The following is a 17,930-nucleotide window of genomic DNA, read 5'->3' on the forward strand; positions in this document are numbered from 1 at the left end:
TTAAAATGTCTTCTTTTATGCTCCGCAAAAGAAAGAAAGTCATATAGCTTTCCTGTAGCTCAGTGGTAAGAGCATTGCGTTAACAACGCAAGGTTGTGGGTTCGATCCCAGGGGATTGCACATACCTATAAAATGTATAGGATAACGCAATGTAAGTCGCTTTGGATAAAAGCGTCTGCCAAATGCATAAATGTAAATGTAAATATAGATTTGAAACAACATGAGGGTGAGTAAATGTCAATAAACAGAACTTTCTGTTTGATAAATCTATCCCCATATATATTATTTATTTATTTTTGTAATGAAATGATATTCTAAATAAGAAACTAAAACTGCCAGTAGTTGGCGGTAAATGTCTAAATGAGTAGGCTAAGTCACTGAGTCATTAATTATTGATTCATAAAAATTGATTCATTCAAACAGTTGATTCATTCAGGAATTATGTAAATATGTGTGTTTGACTTTTATTAACAAAAGTTCTCTTGTGCTTTTGCCTCCGCCATCAGCCGTCAGTCATTGCACCCCAGTCTCGTCACGTGACTCCTGCGGCTCTGCTCTGCTTTACAGACGCGCCTCACTTTATAACTGTAGTGTCCGTTGTCCAACTGAACTAAATTGATTTTATTTCTACTAAAATGCAAAACGACAGTGGGGGCAGTAGGCAAGTAATGTAATCGGTGCAAGTAATGTAACCGACGAACACAATGGCCTGTAACTACCACTGCTACTATACTACACACTCATAACTTCAATCCTGGTAAATCTCGTCACCAAGAAATCATGTTCGAAACTATATGAAATGTACGATTTTGGCGCTGGACTGCAGGTATTAGGGGTTGCACAGACTAGTCAACTATGCTCTGACGCTTTAAGCTCGATGTCGATTAGTCGCTGATCATGGCCTATAGATGGCACAACAACAATAAATCTTTAAAGTCCACTTTCGCGCTTCATTTCCAACAGTTAAAATGGGAAATGAATGCATAATCCGAGAGCGCTCAACAATATGTTAGATTATACTATCTGGATGCTCAAAATCTCTTGGGTGAATGCACGTTTTAAACAGCTTATTGTACACGCAAGTTAATCGCCGTTCTAAACGAATGTAACGCACACACATACTGTGCACAAGGCAACCCGCGTTCAAGTCTCAGCACGAGGTTTAGGCTTATTTGTTCATTAATGATGTCATCAGCGACTAGTCGATGTCAACTCAAAGTCGTTCAAATCTGAAGTCGGTCAATCCTAGCGGGCATAGAGTGGGGCATGACATCAAAACCCGGAAAACTAATTCACCGCTGGTTCCCTCGAGACTTTCCTATGGGGTTTTATAATGGGGTTTTCAATTTATTAGTAAAATTAAGCCTGTGGTAAACATAACTTGATTAGGCTATATTTTGATGTTTTTCAACTGCACACACCCATACCGAAAACACAAAGTTTGAAGCAGTTATGTTTACTTTTGAACGTACGTTTCTAATAAGTAACTAGATAAGACAGTTTGGGGTGTGAGTGTGTGCAGTTTATGTTGTAGAACAAACCGTCAAAGTATCAAGTTATGTTTACCACAGGCTTGATTTTACTCTTAATTGATTTTATTCATAAATTTAAAAATAATAATAATATATCTTTCTAATATATAGATAGATATATTATAAAACCCATAAGAAAATCTCAAAGAAACCAGCGGCAAATTAGTCTTGTGGCTTCTGACATCATCCTTGCACCACTCTATTGCACATCATTTTACAAATTATAAAGCGGGATTTTGTATAACTGGATTATTTTTATGTAACATGTTTGCTACTGCCACTGCACTGGGATCATGAGAATATCAAGCTTTTTATGAACAGGTTGCAGCAGGGCTTCTACATTATGGCGAGAAGGTGAATGCTACAAAATGTGTTAATATGAGACATTCCAAAATGATTCAAAATTTTGTCAGAAAAACAATAACGTGGAAGATACAGTGGGAAACTAATTCACAGGTCAAGCATTATTTATCTGGTTACCAACATGTCAAACATTTTCAGCTTGAAACTGGCCACCTTTTCTGTTTTTTTTTCTGCAAGCAATGCAATTCCATTTGGAAGCAGGACGCGATACAAGGTTCACACTTGTGCCCCCAATACAATAACAATTATACACAGATTGCACGTATGGCATCATTTTCCCTTCCATGTCCATTTTCAACATATATCAGTATGCTGTTGATAGGACTGTCACATAATAAAGAAATGAACAGTGCCAAGTTAAAGTGTAAAAGTTTAGGACATATCTTAGCCTTTTTAGACAGTCTAAAGCTGAATAATTATTTTAATACTTATGCATTTTAAAATGTGTATTCATGAAACGATTCATATTTGACCAAATAATGATACCAGACAATAGAAAATAATTATTAATAAATAAACTGAAATATCAATACACTGCTGCAGATTATGGATATTTCAGTTTACTAGTTTATTAATTATTCAATATCACAAAGCAGAGCAATGCAGTACAGAACTATATTCTGCAGATTTGTTCCTCGTCATCCTAACATTTTGAAAACATCATTTACTAATCCTCATGGCGTCACCAACCTGTATGACTTTATTCTGATGAACACAAAAAAGTTGGTTGCCAAACAGTTTTGGTTACAAGTTACCACTGACTTCCATTTTATGGACAAAAAATAATAATTTGAGTAACATGGGCCATGTTCAAAGAGCAACAGAACGTGGTTGTAAGTCCTGTATTTGAGTCCTTAATATAGTTACGGTGGCAATCGCATTCTATAACCAAACTCACACGCGTACATTTTCAGGACTCACAACCACATTCTTGGAAAACCTGCGCTGTGTGAACGGAACTGGACTGGACAGTTTTTAGGGAACAGTCACTTTTCTCCACTGGAGCTGCTCACATCAGTTTTGTGTTTTATGCACGACTCAAATACTCCGCTCTTCACTCAGATATAAAGATTTGAAGGATGAACTTGCGGCTCGATTGGACTCTTGTCGTGTCAAAAGTGACGAGGCTTTTCCGTTTTATAGATATCACCATGTTTGATATCACTTAGGTCACTGTTACTGATGTTACTGATAAGAGAAAACGGGCTTGACTCCCGTTGCACGTTCATACAGACAGTATTAGAGACGCTACTGTAAGTTGCTGTGTGAACGGGACATTTCGAGACTTTTTTGGTTAATCTATACCTTTAAGATACACAATATATTGGCAAATAATTGATGGACTCAGGCTTTAAAAGTTTGGCATTCTATGAGTTTACATTGCCTTAGATTTACAGTATAAACTGTTATTGATTTTCTACAGCCAAAACAATGCAGATTATTTTTGTTGAAGTGTCCAATAAGCAATATGGAGAAACTACTTTTAATGGTGTTTAAAAAAATAAATAAATTATAATGACTCAATAATAACTAAAAATCATTAGCCTACAACAATAAAAATGTGTAATTGATCATTTCTTCTAATTATAAAATATTTATATATATTTTTTTTTTTTATCAAAGTTGTTTTTTTAATTCAGATGATCACAAAATTTCATTTTCCTCTTTGTTTTGGGCCTTGTCTAAATGTTAAGCTACACATTTCTTCACATTTTAGAATGAATGGCTGTTCAGAAAAGTATTCCAACAAATACATTCAATAAGTAACCTAACTTTACTTGTGAATAACATTGTTGGGTGCAAGACCCAATTGAGACCCACATTTTATAGTTAAAAATTTTGGAAAATAATATATGTAACAAATTTTGGCAAAATATCTTTGTAAAAAATATATTGATAAAAAAAAAGTATCAATACACCTCTAAAGCCGCGTTTCCACCGAAATTACCCGGAACAATTTGTCCCAGGATTTTAAAAAATGCTGGTTGAAATGAAATGCTGGGTGAAGTCAACTAATCAAAATGCGGAATGAACTCAACCAATCAGAATGTTCCGCGACCAAAGGGGCTTTCGCACCGGGTAGTTCTAGAAACTAGCCACCAAGGTGGTTCCCCGAGAACTAATGGTTCCCATAGGAGCGTTTTCCTGGTTGCATTCGCACCGCCAGTAGGAACTCTGAAGTGACATAAGCCGCGCTTGTTGTGACTTATTTTGATGGCGCGGCGAACCTTTATTTTGACGGCGCTGAGAACGCCAGAGCCTGAGCAAACAAACAGTGCTCGCATTCTCCGTGTTCATTACGTTATTAGATAGAACTGTAGTCTGTTATACATAGAAAGTAGACAGTAATGAAAAGTTATTAGCGTATAACGTGTGGTTGATGTCCAGTGTTGATAGCTGAGCAGAAATACATATTCAAGTTTCGATTGGTCCCCTCAAAGTTGCGTTGGATTTTCTCCTCAGCGTAAAGGTTAAGAGGCCCATCTATCACTGTTTTCCATGTTCATAGAGTTAGTTTGTGGAGTAAATATATAGGCTATAATCGGTGTGTTTACGCAGCTTTAAAAAAAAAAAAACTTTGCGTGCCTTCGGCCAGTCGGCGTACACTAACGTCATGGATAGTTCCTATAGTGCTGGTTTAGACCCTACTCTGAAGTAGGAGCTAAAAGAGTTCCTCCAAAAGGGGTTCCTACAACTAAAATCATTTCTAGTTCCTGCAGTGCGAACACGCCAAAATCCGGGTACTTCCGCCAATAGTTCTAGGAACTATGAAAAGGTTCGGTGCGAAAGCCCCTAATGATGTAGCGCCGAAAGTTACTTGTCACAGGAGATTTCGTCTCTTAGCCCATCAATTTGCTCTTTTCATCGCATATCTTATATCTCCCTAATAATGAATCCCACGTCACGCAACAAAAACACAGCTCTGATCACTGCGTCCTCCATTCTCTAGGAGTTCACGTTGTTGAATGGCCCTAGAGGAACCACCCTGGTGGCCAGTTCCTAAAAGCCCGTAGCTCGAGTGTTTTTAAACGTCTTTATACGTCTATAAGCTCCAAGTTAATTTCTTAGGTTAAAGGCACACTATGCAGTTTCCGTTTTTCTCAAACAGCGCCCCCTAGAGTCACTGTGGAGTACTTGTATTTAACGTTACTGTCATAAATACCACTCACACAGAGCAGTCTCTGCTAGGGATGCACCGAATATTCGGCCACCGAAAATTTTCGGCCGAAAATGGCCCAAAAGTGCATTATCGGCCGAAAGACTTTTATCACCGAAACAATACGGCCGAAATGTTGTGATGACGCAAACAGCAGATACCGCGACCTGCACGTGCTTGTCTGAAGCAACATAATATCTGCGGTGTGGACGTATTTCAATATATCTGAGAGTGACCCACGGCCACGGACAGCGATTTTTAAAACACAGACGTCCCAAGTCTTCCGGAAGTTCCGGGAGTCTCCCGCGTATTGCTCCCTGATGCCCGCAAATTAGTTTAAATCTCCCGGAATCGCGAGCGAGCATGAGCGCGCATACGTAGCGCGCGCGCGGCAGAGAGAGGGAGCGAGAGACCTTACGTGTGTGTGCAGAGCAGCCGTCATTTATCAGAGGTGTGTGTGTTTACCTTGGCTGTTTATGGTTTTTGCAACTCACGTCCATGAGCATATAGCTGCAGATATTATTATGGGCTATGGCAGTATTGACCTAAATGCACTTTGTTTTTATGAGAGAACATTTCATTTTTAAAACTTTCTGCAGGCCAGTAGGCTTTTACATTATTATTTAATGTACACATGAGTGGGGTCAAGTTAAACATTTAATTTTATACTTTGCAATGTGCTAAATAAATATTTGCATACAATTTTTATTGATTTATTCTTTGAAACTTTAATATTAATTTATGCAATGCCTTGATTATAGTAAAGTTAGTACACAGTCATAGCCATAATTGCAATGGTACTAATAATTGGCATAATTTATTTCGGTGTTTCGGTTTTCGGCCTTAGTTTCCTCTTTTTCGGTTTTGGCCAAGAATTTTCATTTCGGTGCATCCCTAGTCTCTGCACTCTTCCGACCGCGCTTTCTTCGTCGACTCTGCCATGATTCACGTCTGAAATGCGTGCTAGTGTCTTCCATAGAGGCTGCTTCATATGTTGTTGATGTATGTGACTTCGTGCCTTAAAGCAAGTTGTGATTCTCGCGAGATTTGTTGTGGCGCCACCTCTCAAACTTGCATTGCTGGTTTTGCCAGCGGCGTCCCCTGTTTTGCTATCAGGATGATTCGCCCTACTATGAGTTCGTTTACCATCGAAATTATTTCGAAGCTGTTATATTAAGGTACAAATCTTGCATAGTGTGGCTTTAATTTTGGGGTATAACATATACAAAAAGTTGAAAAACATATTAGAGAAATGCATTCTGTATATATATAAAAGCATTTGTAATACAAAAACAGATTTTTGGAGTCATCCATTGAACCTGATCAGCTTCAGACACCGCACTACACCAACTGCAGCAAAATACCCTGAAGCCAGGGGGAATTTCAGTTTGCTGTTTTGTTCTTGATTATTCTATTTCACTGTGGGCCTTTGAGCCAAACAATATAAAAAAAAAAAATGAAAAGGTCCACAGGCATCTGCTCCTACCTCAGCCGAGCCTGAGAGTGGACTCTCTGGGGACAGCCGGGTCAGGTGCGAGTTCACCAGCTGACGGGGCGCGACCGACGGGAACGCAGTCCTTCACACAGTCAGAGGGTCTAGCAGGCATCATTATGAGGGCCGCAGTATTCATTAACAACTGCTCCCTGTCCATATCCCCATTTGTGCCTGTATCCAGCAGCAAAAAACGGGGGTAACTAGGGAGTCTGGGACAAGCACGCTTGTCTGAGCAACCTTGACACGGAACAGAGTCTGAGCAGAAATAGTCCAAGCTGTGAGTGTCCCCGTGTCACCGGTTGCCTTGGGACCAACTGGCTCTGGTGGTTTTGCATGAGCGGAACCAGAAGTGGGCCAGATATATTCATTTGCACACCATCAATCACAGCACGAGAACGTTGCTCTTAGCAATCGCACTAACCCCTCTTTTCTGTTTTACCCATCTACCTCTCCTCCCTGTTGTGAAGAACAATGCCCCGCACCGGGGAGAAACTTCATCTCCCGCTGGCTTCAGCACTGTCCTGAGGATCTGGCCTGCATATAAACACACTTCTGCGCTTTGAATCAGGACACAGGAGAGAACGAGGACAGTATCATTCCAGGGGACTCGAGCTGCACCACACGGTCCAGTAAAGTATCCGAAGCACAAACCTACAATTCACTGCTGGGTTTGAAGCAGGTCACAGAGTCAGGGTCAGCTCCAGTTCTGCTGAACCACAAACTGGTTTATGTGCACTACTTTAAAGCACTGCTGCACTCAAAGTAGGGCTAAACTCTAGACCAGGGAATGTTAAACTAGGACTGGCCACTGTGAAACTCACTGTTCATTCTGGGTTCTGGTTTGATCCCTGCAAATTCACAGATTACAGTAATCCTGTAATAACTGTATTGCAAATTGCTTTGAATAAGTGGAAAAGTGTCTGCTAAATAACTTACTAAAATACTTACAAAAACTGACTTTGACTTCAGTCATCAGAAATTATTAGGCCTAGATCTCTTTTTACAGTTTGAAGCAACATTTTATTAAATCGTCAAATTATTATTAATAATACTTAATAATGATATTATTATTATTCGCTTTTTGGTCTAACGGGCAGTGAAGAGAGACAATAAAGTTGTTATTAATTGTAATTTTTGTTGTAACTAACTGTTATAAATAATGTTTGCATAATAATAATTGCCATTTGAATCAGATTCTGAGAATTTCAGATGTTTTTATATTGACAATAGACAAATTTGTTAATACAATTATTAATAATTATAATAATAATACATTTCATTATTATTATTTGCCACTTGCATCAGATTTGGAGGATTTCAGGATTTTCAGATTTATAAAGTCAATAGACAAAAAATAGACGAATAATTTATATTTGTAATAATAACGGTTGGAAATAAGTTAATATATAATAATAATAATGATGAATATTATTATTATTAGTGGCATAAGGTTTAGAGAATTTCAGATGGTTTTTTTATTGACAATACACAAAGTTGTTATTCAAATTATTAATAAGTGTTAATAATAATAAATGTTATAATTCTTAGCAATTTGCATCAGATTTGTTGAATTTCAGATGTTTTATACAGTCAATCGACAAAAAAATAAAATATATAGACAAAGTTAGCAATATAATTAAAGTTTTTCTGAATTGCTAAAACACTCAAATCCATTCTGTGAACCAAATAGCCTAAACCAATTTGTCAAATAAATCACAATTTCTGCAAAATCTTAAACAAGTTCAGGCAGTTAGACACTGTGTTTGCAAATCTCTAAACACATTCTCACTCATTAAAACACATATCACACTGATAAATTTGTGTCGCAAAACACTAAACACAAGAGGCACAAGTTAAACACGACTCCAACACAGTTGTCATCGTCACACAAAACAATTCAAAATGGTTCACACTTATTTCTAATGATGTGATCATGAGCCAGAACTGTATGAAATGCGCCAGTTCAAACACTGAATGATGATACGAACAATAGATGGAAACAATCTGAGAGGGAGAGGAGGAAGAGTATGTGTAAGATAAGAGGAGGAAGAGGATGAGAAAGAACATGGACAGTGTTGTCAAGGCTGGATGTGTCAGACTAGAAGGTTTTCCCTTCGTCTGGCATGAGACAACATTGCCTGTGATGTGGACTCAGGGCAGAGCCAGCAGGACGACATGATGCTGAAGCAGAATCAATCTCTCATTGACCTTGATTTTGCAGTTGCACGACTTACAGTATTTCAGTGTACCGTAAAATGCTTTTCATTTAGAGTTTTATTTGACCTTTTTGGCTTTTGCCGTTGGACTGCTGTATTTTTACAGTATATGCAAGTGCTAAATATACAGACATTCAATAGACCTACTATTCAATATTCAGTACAATACTAAAGTATACTTGCATTGCAGACAATATATTCATGCAATTACTATAGTTTTTTATGTAATTGTTTTTTTTTACTGTATACAATATAGCACAAACAAAAATCTGTAACGTTCTAGATGCTGTGTTCTCCATTTTTTGATGTACTGTAGTGTCTAATGAATAATCTATTGTGCTTATTTTACTTACTCATGTGTATGATCGGAAAGCATTGTTTGATTTTGAGTACCGGTAAAATAGTTTTTAAGGAATTGTTTGATCAATGGTTTTGTGAGTTTAGTTTGAAAATTTGGATAATTTTTTATAGCATGTTGAAATTGTCCCTTTTTGAGGGTGAGCAAAAACGAGTCATTTCGTGTGTGTCCCTTTAAATGCAAATGAGCTGCTGCTCCCAGCACAGGGGGCGGAGCTTCAAGAGCGTGTGCGCTAGCAACTCCGATTACCTCACGCAGACAAGCATTAATATGTCAGAAACTTATGGAGGTATTTTTGGTGCAAAACTACTGAACGCCTGTGACAGTGAAATTTGTAGTTGTAGAGAATAGCCACACATGGGTATCAGTAAATTTGAAGTCACAGAGAGAAATGTTTTAAGAGTTGCAAACTTGTAGACTTTTTTTTATCTTCCACAAACACAACAGTTACACCATCTCAAATTCTTCATTGCAGGTGCACAAATCCTATTCTACAAATCACAAATTAAGAAACTCATACGCTCACATTTTTGCTACAGTTGCTGCAGTGAATATGGTGCAAAACGCATTTACACACCCGCATCGAGAAATGTGAAGTCACGGAGAAATTTTGCTCATCTGCAAATCAGTATGTGAATTCATCCAATGAGAGTTGCACACTTGTAGAATATTTTCTCACAAATGTCTTGTATATTTTTCTAGCACAAACACAAGTACATAACCACAGCTGCTTGAATCTGCTGCGACGAATCTTTGTTCTTAAATTCTTGTTCGTTTAAATAAGCCAAATCATTTAAGACCAAACTCAAGCATGAATGTGTTGCTTTAATACATACATACAATTTGGATTAAACAAAATTGTATGGACAAAAGTGGATAAATTGCATTTGATACAACTAGGTTACTGTAAATGAGAAACAAAAAAACACACCTTGCAATCAAAACATTAAAAATAATATTGTTACATTATTTTGCCAGTATGTTTGTAAATATTTTTTTTAAAACATCAAATTGGTGGCTTATTATATTCCGTAAAATAATGTTAAGTGTTTTTTTGTTTCTCATTTACAGTAACCTAGTGGTCTTAAATGATTTGGCTTATTTAAGAATTTAAGAACAATCACACCAGGATATATTATATATATTTTAAAAAGTGTTAGCCCACAGATACATTTATGAGGGTTTATTTAATTTATTGCAATCAACAAATGATAACAATTAGTAAAAGCCACATTTTTAAAGTTTCGCAAGGTGCAATTTATACGACGAGTTGAAGTTTGCTGTAGCTACTGTATATAGGCCTACACGAAGTGAATGCCAGCAATCATTCAGTCAGTGACGAATTAATAAAAACATTATTAATTTAACAAAACGATACACAATTGTAGTTTAAGTTCGCGCTGAAACTATATTTACCTTTTTTTGAAATAATCCATTAAACCTGCTGAGAAACGAGGAGCGTGAACTAGAATGAGCAGTTCCACGCGCATGCCCGGGAAACTCATGAATATTCATGTAGGCTCCGCCCACTGCCTCTACAGATGCACAACTCACTTTTGCCCCACATTTCACGGTGCACTTGGTGCAAAAGGGAGAGTGCGCGAAACTTGTCACTTGAAAGCGAAAAACAGTGTTTGAGATTCGTCGCAGCAGATTCAAGCAGCTGTGGTTATGTACTTGTGTTTGTGCTAGAAAAATATACAAGACATTTGTGAGAAAATATTCTACAAGTGTGCAACTCTCATTGGATGAATTCACATACTGATTTGCAGATGAGCAAAATTTCTCCGTGACTTCACATTTCTCGATGCGGGTGTGTAAATGCGTTTTGCACCATATTCACTGCAGCAACTGTAGCAAAAATGTGAGCGTATGAGTTTCTCAATTTGTGATTTGTAGAATAGGATTTGTGCACCTGCAATGAAGAATTTGAGATGGTGTAACTGTTGTGTTTGTGGAAGATAAAAAAAAGTCTACAAGTTTGCAACTCTTAAAACATTTCTCTCTGTGACTTCAAATTTACTGATACACATGTGTGGCTATTCTCTACAACTACAAATTTCACTGTCACAGGCGTTCAGTAGTTTTGCACCAAAAATACCTCCATAGAAACTGTTCTGCCTTTTATGTTCAAACCAGAGTCGGATTATGATGGAGAGACTTAAGAAGAAGTGACAACATGTAGATTGCAACAGGGCGTTTCTGAATGGTTTGTTGATGAATTTATGTTGCTGATGTGGAGTTAACTATCTTCAAGTCATTGATTAGCATATTCTGTCATGATAATCTATAAATCGCTTGTGTGGGAACTGTTCAAGATGCCTACAGAGTGACATGATATGTGTTTCGTACTATATTGCATGTGAAAAGACGGATGCGCTTGAACTCTCAAATGTGCTCTGCTACAACAACTCTTCCTCTTCTCAACATGGACTGAATGTTTGCGGGGTTTATGTAAATTTTAGGGTTAGTGATGTCACTAACCCGGGTGTAATGTCGTGTAGTCTCTACCAGCCGTTTGTTGTTGTCCTTAAAAAACAATTTCTTTAAAAGCAAATATCTTCCTTTGCTTTGAACTTTGAGCGTTGTAAATTTGCAGATGTTGTTTATGCTCAGACAGCAACATTACACACTAACTAAAGTTAGAAAAGTGAAATCATAATCAACCACCCCTTTAATGCTTTGAGAAAATTGGTGAAGGTTTCAAGAAACGTGTCTTAGCATTTGTGAAAAACTGTAATATTTTTAATAATAACTGTTGACACCTGTTGGAAATAACAAGTGCTCATAATAATTTGCATTAAGTTTGGAGAATTGCAGTTGTTTTTATATTGACAATAGACAATAAAACAGTTGTTATTAATATTATGGTCACACTTTAGATTAGGGTCCAATTCTCACTATTAACTACGACTTTTGCCTCAATAAACTCCTACTTTTAATTCTTATTAATAGTAAGGTAGTTGTTAAGTTTAGGTATTGAGTAGAATTAAGGGATGTAGAATATGGTCATGCATAATAACACTTTAATATGTGCTTTTATAAGTGCTAATAAACAGCCAATATAGCCTAGTAATATGAATGCTACTAAACAACTAGTTAATATTGAGCAATGCTGATATGCTTGTACTTCAGAAAGTGTCTCTTCAAAAATGGCCAACTTAAGATTTAAGCAACGAATCAAAACAGACAATATTATGATCCACAGTTATGAAGTAACTAGACTAAGGAATGACAGTGACAGACAGAATGAACACAGTCAATGTTCCTCTATCACCTTCTCCAACTCATGTGTGATTCAGCATCTCTCATTCATGACCAGCCTGTCACACGCTATTCTGGGATTTATTTTCCTCTATCTTTCCGTTTCCATCCTATCACACATTTTAACAGTGAAATGACTGTCAAATTAAATATATGAATGCCGTTCCTCGTCATATTATGTCAAAAACACACATTAGCTTTAGCGTTCATATGTCGCTGTGTCTGTAGCAAAACACAGAGACTGTCATCCTACACCCATTTTCCATAGCGAAACCGGACACAAAATACACGTCTGGAGAGCCAACCATTAAAAATGATCATATTAATGTAGGCATTTAGTACCTGTTCCGAGAATGACAACATCAAATTGAGATGGGAGATCCTCCGCAGCCATCTTGAAACTACACATTGTCACGTGACACGCTATAGCGTGACGTACACATACCATTTAAGCACACAGAAGCCAAAAAATGAAATATTTTAGAGCCAAAAATTAGACATTTTTCTAAATGAAATACTGTATATTCTAATCTAGAACAATGTTATTATCGTTTTTTTGTTGACATTTTTCATTCATGTGTCCCATTCTTTGATTTCCCGTGTATCTTGGCTGAAAACTCTGCTGATTTTTTACTTCTGAATAATAAATACGAATACGACGAAGACACTGCTCATGAATATTAAGTTGTTAAATTGTTTATGTTTGACAACTGTAACAAAACAACTATAGCCTAGGCTACTATGCAAGTAGGCTAGTCTATCCAAATAAACAAATATAAAATAGTGAAGAAAGTTCAAGTCTTTACAGTTTAATTGTCTTTAATTCACAAAATGTGAACCAATGAAATATTCCATTATTATTTTATAAACTGGGAAGTTCAGAGTGTTTTAGCAGGTATTCTCATTAATATACATGAGACACCCCGAGGTAGGCTAAGGCTATTGAAAAGGAATCAGAATACTTTAGATATGGGAAAAACTAAACTTTTATTTTTTTTTCGCCGATGGCTTATGTTCCCAGCTGCTGTCAACAACATAATATTGTTTCTTCAAATAGCAGTAGTTGGGAAGAGGTGTTAATGACGAGCTGTCAAAATACCCTCCTGGCTCTCACAGCCACTGACAGCCAGCTATCAAGATGTATTTAAAAAAAAATACCCACACACATCATAAGACATCTAACTGTTCATTATTAGAGATATTAATATATATATAAATGCAAGAATACATTTAGGCCTAATGACAAAGAAATTAAAAAGAAACAGTTTAAAGCAAAGTTATTTTAAAAGGTCATTTTGAAGCTTGTGACAGCTTTTTAATTGAATTATAATGCTGCCTTCATGTGTTATCGGAATTATCATAGCCTAAATATAGGAGTTTTTAGGAGTTTAATTAGGGGTTTCCTAGTTAAAAAGTGGAAATAAATCCCCTCTCAAGTCGTATTTACCACTGGAAAGCTCAGGGATAATTTTGATAGATACACAAGTTCCTGAGATGGGCAGGCCACAAACTTGAAATATGGCGGAGGGAAGAACGATTGCTGCTGTGATTTTATAAAAATGTTCCACAACAGCTACATCGTCTTGTCTTGTCATTAAAGTAGTGCATATTCATTGTTTTACACACTGCGAAAACAGCCTGCATTTGACAGAAATTCCAGGATCTTTAGCAAGCTGACTATCTAGGTAGTGTGTTTATTGTTATAGTTGTGAATGAATGGGATGCTATATAAATATCTTTCTGACTTTAATAAGATTTCCCAATAAATAAGCCAGGATAAACCTGGTGTCCTTCATGATTCCTGTTCTTTCCGATACAAAGCACTTGAATGCGACGAAGTGCTTCAGAAGTGGGCATTTCCGAAAGCATGCGAAGGCAGCATTAAATTGGGACCCTTGTAAAGAATACCTTATTTTCTAATTAATGACGCCTGTTTGATTTATTATGATTAATAATTTCTTATTACATCATACATATGCTTATGATGATTCTGAATCTTGTTCATCTAGGTGTAATGTCCTGTCCATAGACCCCACCAGCCCCATCCAACATCCATCATCACGTTGCTGCATCCAGAGCCCAGCCAGCCATCAACCCCAATCATGGATTACAAACCAGAGCCCACCGCAGACGGGGAGCTTACGCCCGCCAGGGACCCTGAGCCAGAGCCAATGCCCACTAAGGAGCCTGAGCCTGCAGCCACGTCCGCCACCGAGACTGAGCCCTAAAGTGAGTCTGACCATGTGAATGAGCCGGCAACATCCGTGACAGACAGGACATTGGTGGAGCTGGACACTGAGGAGTACTTGATAGACTGCAAAATGGAGGTAACGCTTCCCACACTGCCCTGTACCCTCTGAACCTTCATCATCGCCACTGGTCCTGCCCAGAATAATGCCCGTTTCATCGTCTTGTATTCAGAAGGAGTTATCCTCGCTGATCCCACCAAATCTCTCTCTTCCAACTCCACTGCATTAGTCAGCAATTCCGTCAGCCCCGCCTTCTCACCTAACACCATGCCGTTGTGTGGTTAAGCCTCAGGTCTTCCAGCACCTGCTTCGTCCAGCAAGTAGATCCCCCCGGCCCGGCCCGGCCCGGCCCCATCTCCAAACGCTGATCTCGTCACTCCACCTTGGTCCATCAACCTGTTGGCTTCACCTTGGCTCCTCCCTCTTTCGGCTCCACCAGAGACTATCGTCCGTACGGCTTCACCGGGCTCCCTCGTCCCTCCGGCTCCACCTTGGACAGCCGCCACCCTGCCTGCGCCACAGACTTTCAAGCCATCCTCTGCACTCCGTCTCTAGCTCCAGTGGGCTCCGCCTCTCTCCGGCTATGCCTTGGCCCTCAGTCTCACCGGCTCTGCCTCAGTTCTCAGGCACTCTGGCTTCCACCTCGGATGCTCGCCACTTCGGCTCCGCCTCAGCCTCCTGGACCATTGGTGTTGGCTGTCCCTATCTGCTCTGTGCCCTGGACTCTACTTCCTATGGCTTAATCTCCGTTAGTTGGGCATCGGGTGTTGTCAGCAGAATCCCCACCTTAGCTCCTCCCCCTGTCGATTCCACCGTGGGCTGACAACAACCACTCTGAACCACTACCTGGCCACTCCCACCATAATTGCCATCCTTGTTCCTTCCACTGGGGTTTCGTTTTTCACCAGTCCCTCGTCTGCCTCCTGAACTACCTCCCTGGTTCCTTCCACCGGGGCCTCGGGTGTTGTCAGCAGAATCCCCACCTTAGCTCCTCCCCCTGTCGATTCCACCGTGGGCTGACAACAACCACTCTGAACCACTACCTGGCCACTCCCACCATAATTGCCATCCTTGTTCCTTCCACTGGGGCTTCGTTTTACACCGGACCCTCATCTGCCGACCAGAACCACCTCCTCGGCTATTTTATGGTGCGAGGCAGCGCCGTCCCGGAGGGGAGTGTTCTGTCACAGTTATGCTCAGTTTTGGTTTTGTTTAGTCACCTGTTTTCTTTTGTTCCTTTTTGTTCTCCTTTTCCAGCCACTAATCAGTTTCCATGGATATTCATTTGTTCATCACAGCAGTTCATTGTGGCGAGCAGGACGAGGCAGAGGGCCGTGAGAGAATGGCGCGAGGCCGGTGGCATGATTACTGATGAGCGACACCTGCGCGACTCACCGGTCTCGTATTTCTCACGGAGGAGCGAAAGCACAAAAGGAGGAACGACGACAGTGAAGATCGAGAGAGGCCAGGCCTGGATTTATGTTGTGTTTTATTATATGTGGCAGCAGTCGTCCGTGAGGGACTGCTGTCTTTACTTTCATTTTTGTATTTGTTGATTTATTTATTTATTAAAAGTTGTTGAACGTTCGCCAGTTCCCGCCTCCTTCTTCCCACAACATCTAACCTTGCTACATTCATCATTTAGTTCATCACCATGTGTATAAGTTCCTCACCTTCACTTATTCTTTGTCCAGTATTGTTTGTGCACGGCACACTGTTTCGAGTTTTTGGCTTATGTTGAATAAAGACTGTCGTTATTTGTACCTTCGTTATTTTTCACAACGGTATATGCTTTTTTGCTTGTTTTCCCAGTCCAGTCCTGAGTCCAAATAGTTTTCTGTGGTACTGATTATTAAGAAGTATTTGAACCCGAAACATGTAGACAGGAATAGGCATCTGAAACAAACTGTGTTGTTTTTAAAAGAACATTGTAAAAGAATGTTGTTTGATGTTATAAGTTCACAGAACTTTGGCCAGTTTTTTTCCCGTCAGATGATTAAACTACACATATCTCCAAAGTAAGCTTCTGAACCAATTGCTCCTAAAACAAAACAACGGGCCTTTTTAGAAGCTTAAGGGGTTGCCCACTTATAATTCATATATTTCAAGAACATTCTCCTTATCTCAAGATATGCCAGAATGCACCGGAGAATATATTTCAGAGCAGCTTTGTCTATTCTCTGAATATTCCTATCTGCATGGTCCAGATGTTTCTGCGGCTTTCTTCATCGCCAGTCAAGGGTTTTGAAAAATCATCTTGTATAAGCGTGGTGTGAAGAACTCGCTTTCTATTTTCTGCATTCCGTAGATCTCTAGAACATTTTTTTGTGTGTGGTGTAGTTCATTGGTAAACAAAAAGAGATGACCATATCTCCCGAAACAGAGAGAGGCAGCACTGATAACCCTTAAGACCTTCCTTTTCCACAGCTTTCTTGACTTTAACATCACAGTCTTTGTCACTGATACTTATTTCTTAGGCCGGAACGAGGACAGGTGTTTATAGCTTCAAATAAGACAGATTGGTGACACTTGATCTTCCTTAGTCTGCTTTTTTTAAGCATGTCTTGTCCGTGCTTAAAACAACAGCGGAAAACAAGACAGATGGCTTACAACAGGAGAACCCTTTTTTCTTCTCTTGCTCGCTCTCCCTCTCTCTCATATCTGACGCACCAGGGATGCTTTTAACAAGAGAGTTTGTCGCAGTGTTTGTGATGGAGGGGTGTCTTCATGTCAACGGCTTGTTCTCTGGGGGATACGGCTCTTTTTTTTTAATCTGAGGGAGAAATGAAAAGCAAAACCTGTGTGGATTGAAATCATTTCGTGTTGGGTTTCATCATGTGCCATCACCCCGTATGTTCAGAGGCATTTAGTTCTGGCTGGTTTTGAAAGCAAAATCAAGGCGACGAGCGCTACAATGCTTTCCGCAAGAATCAAGCGCTCTTTATCTTGCGAGAGCCCGCACCTTTAGTCATAGTCTTCTGTGAGTTCCTCAGGCTTTGATGCTCGCTTCTAAGAGCCGGTGGAGATAAAGTCCTCATTCATGGCTTCTGTGTTTGGAGAGTGCGTCTACTTTTTTGTTGCCCGTTAATACTTTCAGGCCGGGTAAAGATGTCTCCAAGGACGGGTCCTACCATCTCCTGCTTGACTGTTGTATCGTACCAGCACTTCGGAGAGCAAATGTTGATTAAGAAGGATTAAGATTAAGATTCTGACAAGGAAAGAGTACACAATTCATCAACAGAGCCACCGCAACGATAACTAGACTGTATAAGTTGCAGGCTTTGCCGCCAGTGTTT

At 39.2% G+C, this 17,930-nt stretch overlaps 1 protein-coding gene across 1 annotated transcript in view; it reads right to left on the reverse strand.

Moving 5' to 3' along the window:
* The window catches only part of chm (CHM Rab escort protein), a 70,211-nt gene extending 57,399 nt beyond the window's left edge, over positions 1 to 12,812 (reverse strand). Inside the window, exon 1 of the mRNA XM_082141288.1 lies at positions 12,728 to 12,812. Coding sequence (XP_081997414.1) covers positions 12,728 to 12,794 — 67 coding nt within the window. The 5' untranslated portion in view covers positions 12,795 to 12,812. The remainder of the gene's footprint in view (positions 1 to 12,727) is intronic.
* Positions 12,813 to 17,930: the final 5,118 nt, after the last annotated feature.

The sequence above is a fragment of the Leuciscus leuciscus genome (genome assembly GCF_965113295.1).
Source record: "Leuciscus leuciscus genome assembly, chromosome: 16".
Classification (NCBI taxonomy): Eukaryota; Metazoa; Chordata; class Actinopteri; order Cypriniformes; family Leuciscidae; genus Leuciscus; species Leuciscus leuciscus.